Source organism: Dicentrarchus labrax, unplaced genomic scaffold (assembly GCF_905237075.1).
Source record: "Dicentrarchus labrax unplaced genomic scaffold, dlabrax2021, whole genome shotgun sequence".
NCBI lineage: Eukaryota > Metazoa > Chordata > Actinopteri > Moronidae > Dicentrarchus > Dicentrarchus labrax.
In genome coordinates, this window is record NW_026136702.1 from 24,059,215 (window position 1) to 24,063,801 (window position 4,587).

Sequence of the window (4,587 nt, forward strand, 5' to 3'; positions counted from 1 at the left end):
AATATATAAATTATATAAAATACATATGAAATATATATGAAAATATAGATCAGCAGCAACAGATGAGCTACTGTAGTTCAAACTGCTGAAACAGTGAATGCTGGTTCTGATAGAAAGGGGTCAGAACACAGTGCAGAGCAGTTTGTTGGTGTGGGGCTGCAGAACATTCTGACCACCAGGGTATAAATGATCATTTATTTATTTATACTTATGTCATTTTTTTTGTCCTCCACAGTTCTTGGAATAGGTAATAAAACTCCTAAAAATGTGCCTTGGATGTATCGCTTCCTTTGGCGGGGAGGCCCTTGCCTTCTGGGAAATGCAGTTCCGTAGCCGCTCCCAATGTTCTTTCAACATTTCAGTGACGTTTGTGCAACGTGATAGGCTCTCCTGCGCTGGAAATCTGTTCTACAACAACTTCCGCTTCTTCCCCGTCGCTAGGCGAGTCTAGAAACGTTATTTAAAGGTTTAGGAAGGTTTCCGGGAACGTTTCAACCGGTCACAGTTTGGAAAAACTTCAATGGAGCACGATAATGGAGACACTCGCGACTGGCCGGTGCAGCGACGTGTGGAAGGGTTTGTGAACAAACATATGGCGGACATTGCTCTGGAGAGCCTCCAGCAGAGGCTGTCTGCTGTGTCCGACGAGATGCACAGTCTGGCGGAACATGTCTCCAGACGCTCCGGGGAAGAGTTCAAAGACGAGTCACGGCGAGCGGAGGTGAGCTTCGGTGAGGAGCCGCCGCTCTCCTCCGCCTGCAGCTCCGCAGCCCCGTCCACAGGTAGACCGTTATTTCACTGCCCAGCAACACCTGGAAACAGTCAGAGTATATCGACATGCTCTGTGAGGAAGATGCATAGGAAAGTTCATGTTCGGCATTCAACGAACTATTTTACTTCATAGTGCAAAATGCATCAGTGCATTTAAAGACCCCGTCAGGTGTTAAAACATATATACACATACTCTATTCTGAACAATAATGTGTGTCTGATATTTTTTCCTCTCAAAAAAAGTCTAATTTCCACATTAAAATGCTTAAAAAGTCATCTCCTCCTTCTACCTCATTAAACATTCCAGAGTCTCTGAATATGCAAATGTTGTTCATTTCTAAAGTTTTCCTGCTGGACACAAGATGTCTCCTCCTTCACTGTAAAGTCCATTCTCAGTGGATGTGCACTGGTGGTTTCAAGTTTCTACATCACACTGTACAAGTTGATACTGGACCAGGACTGACTTCCTAACTATTGGTGATGTCACAAATTATGCTGGTAGACCCCGCCCCTTAAAATCAGCTGTTCAGTGAGCACAGAGAAACTTTCCACTTTCAGCAGATGAATGTGAAAACATCCTTCTAGTGTCAAACTCTGCACAGACATCAAACAGCACGCTGTTGAAGTACCGGACCAGGTTTGACTACCAAACTGATCCGGGCTCCGTTTGGGTTCTTACAGAATCTTTCGGGCTCGGGTCGGGCCTGACCAAAGCTTAGTCACCTTACTTGAACCATGATCTTTACCCCATCCTGTCGCGCTCTGCCCCTCTCCTCCGCTTCCTGTCCAGATACTGCTGCCCAGCGGAAGATCATCGCCCTGCTGGTGGAGATCAAAGAGGAGCAGCAGAGGCAGTGGGCGGTGCTGAGGGACCTTCAGGCCAGACTGCAGGCTCAGGCCGGCTACGAGGAGGATGACGTGGAGGCTCTGGACATGGATCTCCCCCTGAGGACCCTCGAGCAGCTGGACGAGATGGAGAGACACCTGGAGGAAACAGGAGTACAGAAGAGAATGGTAGTGAAAGTGGTGCTGTTTACATTAGTGCTGCAACTAAAGATTAAAGATTATTGTCATTATTAATTGAGCTGTTGATCATTTTCCGGATTAATCCATTATTTGTTTACTCCATAACTTCACTGCTCCCTGGTGATGTCATATGCTTTGTTTAGTCCACAACCCAAAGATATTCAGCTTACTGTCAGAGAGGACTAAAGAAACTAAAAATATTCCCATTTAAGGAAGCTGAAATCAGACAATTTGGACCTTTTTTCTTAAAAAATGACCCAAAAACGATTCATTGTTTATCCAAAATAGTTGCTGATTAATTTAATAGCTGACTACTAATGGATTAATCGCCTAATCGTTGCAGCTAATGGATACTCCATCTTGAGCTGCTTACTGTGTGAGTGCTCAGGGCCTGATGTGGAACTGATGTCGATACCTTGTCTGAATTTAAGGTGTCCTACCTGTCACGGATGGGCGGGGCCACGGTCGACGACGCAGTGAGGCGTCTGATGCAGGCCGTGCTTTCGTTCGCTGTTGGCTCTGAGCTCAACTGGGTGGGCCGCGGACAGAAGAGGAGCTTCAGGAACACCCGTCTTCAAGGGGTCCTCTTCCGTAAGTACAGGCGCTGCTTGAACGACCTAATGCAAAAGGAAGCCCCACAGCTGACAGATCTGTGAGCTTTAAGGATAACTAACATAATATTCTGAAGACTAATGCTGTGTTCTCACCAAAGGCAAATAAAGTTACTCAGGCCAGTAGATTACATACAAAGTCAATGCACAGACACAGATAGACGTGTATAAACACAAATTCTCACTGGTTGAAAATATTGAACTCTGAGCGAAGACTTCCTGCATGCCGCGGGGTGTTTGCAGCGTTGTATGAGGAGGGGAGGAGAGACCGAGCTGCTGCTGGCCCACACCCAGAGTCACACCCGATTCTGCTCTGATCTGGAGACAGTTACCGACAAGAGGGGGGCTCAGAGTTTATTTTTGTAAACTTTTGGGATTAAAAAGTGGTTTTACCTTCACTCTGTCTTCTCAACCTGTCTGCTGCGAGCCACAGAGATGCGTCCCCCACTTGTATGTGTCTGCGTCATTGACAGTATGCCAGAATGTCCACTGCTGTGAACAAACGCCATGACAAGACTAAAACCAGTGATTGTATCCTCATAATGTGCATTGTGTGTGTGTGTGTGTGTGTGTGTGTGTGCATCCAAAGCTCTGATATATCTTCTTCCTCTGTGCCATAGAGTTCCACTGTTATCAAAACTGTAGTTTATTTGGACTCAGACCCACCCACACTGTCCCGCTGCCCCGAATACTCACACCAAATGTGGATTAATCCGCGGCTGAAAATAGTCCCCCTGTTTGAGTAACGTTTGCTAAAAACTACAGTGACCAGCTGTTTTAGGAGCCGTTTTTAAAGATTGACGTCCTCATAGGAACCAGTGTGCTCGGAGCTGAGAGCCACAGGAAGTCAGAAAGAAAAGTCAGAAAGCACTCAGAGGCTGACACAGGGTTGGTTTGGCTCTTTTCTTTAAGGGGTTAGTTGACAAACATTTAAATAGAGTATTGCCAGCCTGCTCCTTTAAGAATCTGCTATATGAGCATCCGCTGTGTAGAGCTAATAATCTCCAGCTTCTCCTTCTCAGGCGCTCTGAAACGAACACCGGTGGGGAAGGAGGCCACTCATCACCAGTACGCTGACGTGGTGAAGAAGTGGCTGCGCTTCGCTCCGTTCAGACAGGGAGGGAGCGGCCGTCGCTGCTGCAGACCTCCTGTGGACTTCCCAGACTCTGAGGACACTGACAGTTTTAACCAAAGCTGCACACACTGACATTAATTACCCCGAGACACCTGGCTCTGCCCACATTGTGGACAACCAACACACACACTGTCCACAACACTGGGTGGCAGCATCTGTGCGTCTGCTGGGAGATCTCTCTTCAGTTGCACCGCCACTGAAATATGAACAACTCCCTTAACAGCCGCTAACACGACAGAAATGAAGTCAGCTGAACACACTTCAATAGACACACAGCATTAAAAGACAATCACAGCGACTCATTTCACATCTGCTGGACCCTGTTTCTGACACACACACACACACACACACACACACACACACACACACACCACACCCATCAGCTCCGCCTGCTGCCACTGATCCCAGTTCTTATTATTATCATCATCATTGTTGTTCTTTTTGATATTAATAATGATGATGATGATTGATTATTATTATTACTATTTATATAAACAATATGTGTATTATTATTATCCCACACTCACAATACAAAACAAATGAGTCATATTTCTCCTGTGCATTACATCACCACCTTTACTACATTTATCATGACCTTGCTTTTTGTGTTTTCATTAATGTACCACATTAAGTTCTGCACGTTGTCTTTGTGTATTTTTTTTCTTGTTTATCATTGTTGTATCTGTACAGTCATGTTGTTGAGCTTTTGTTTTTGCACAATAAAAAAACCTGACTGTATGAAAATATTGCTGTTATTATTTTTTTGTTAACACAGCCTCTGTACATTTCTGATATTTTTCCTCCTTCAATGTGCTAAAAGTGCGACCCTCTTTGCACATCAGTCTCCTGGAATGAAACTGCCCACTGTATGGATGAGTATGGAGAGTTTCAGTGCATTCAGTTGTTTTCTTCTGGTACAGCAAGAATATTTTCTCCCTTTTTATTCCCCAGTGCAGCTCTGTAAGTCTACGAGGGTTACTCAAACGTGAGAATCTGCACAGTGGAAGTTCACAGTTTGTACAGTAGGGGGAGACCAAATCAAAG

The 4,587-nt window shown here is 45.2% G+C and overlaps 1 protein-coding gene across 1 annotated transcript; it reads left to right on the top strand.

Annotated features, from left to right (window-relative positions):
- The first annotated feature begins 383 nt into the window (after positions 1-383).
- si:dkey-187a12.4 (uncharacterized) lies at positions 384-4,287 on the top strand. The gene is made up of 4 exons (XM_051424428.1): positions 384-782; positions 1,562-1,785; positions 2,229-2,388; positions 3,431-4,287. The coding sequence occupies exons 1-4, from the start codon at positions 521-523 to the stop codon at positions 3,613-3,615; spliced, it is 831 nt and encodes a 276-aa protein (XP_051280388.1). The 5' UTR covers positions 384-520; the 3' UTR covers positions 3,616-4,287.
- The last annotated feature ends 300 nt before the right edge of the window (positions 4,288-4,587 follow it).

Coding starts and splice junctions, on each gene's coding strand:
- si:dkey-187a12.4 (XM_051424428.1), top strand. CDS start 521: ATGGAGCACGATAATGGAGACACTCGCGACTGGCCGGTGCAGCGACGT. Junction 1,786..2,228: donor CAGGAGTACAGAAGAGAATG/GTAGTGAAAGTG, acceptor TCTGAATTTAAG/GTGTCCTACCTGTCACGGAT. Junction 2,389..3,430: donor TCTTCAAGGGGTCCTCTTCC/GTAAGTACAGGC, acceptor TCTCCTTCTCAG/GCGCTCTGAAACGAACACCG.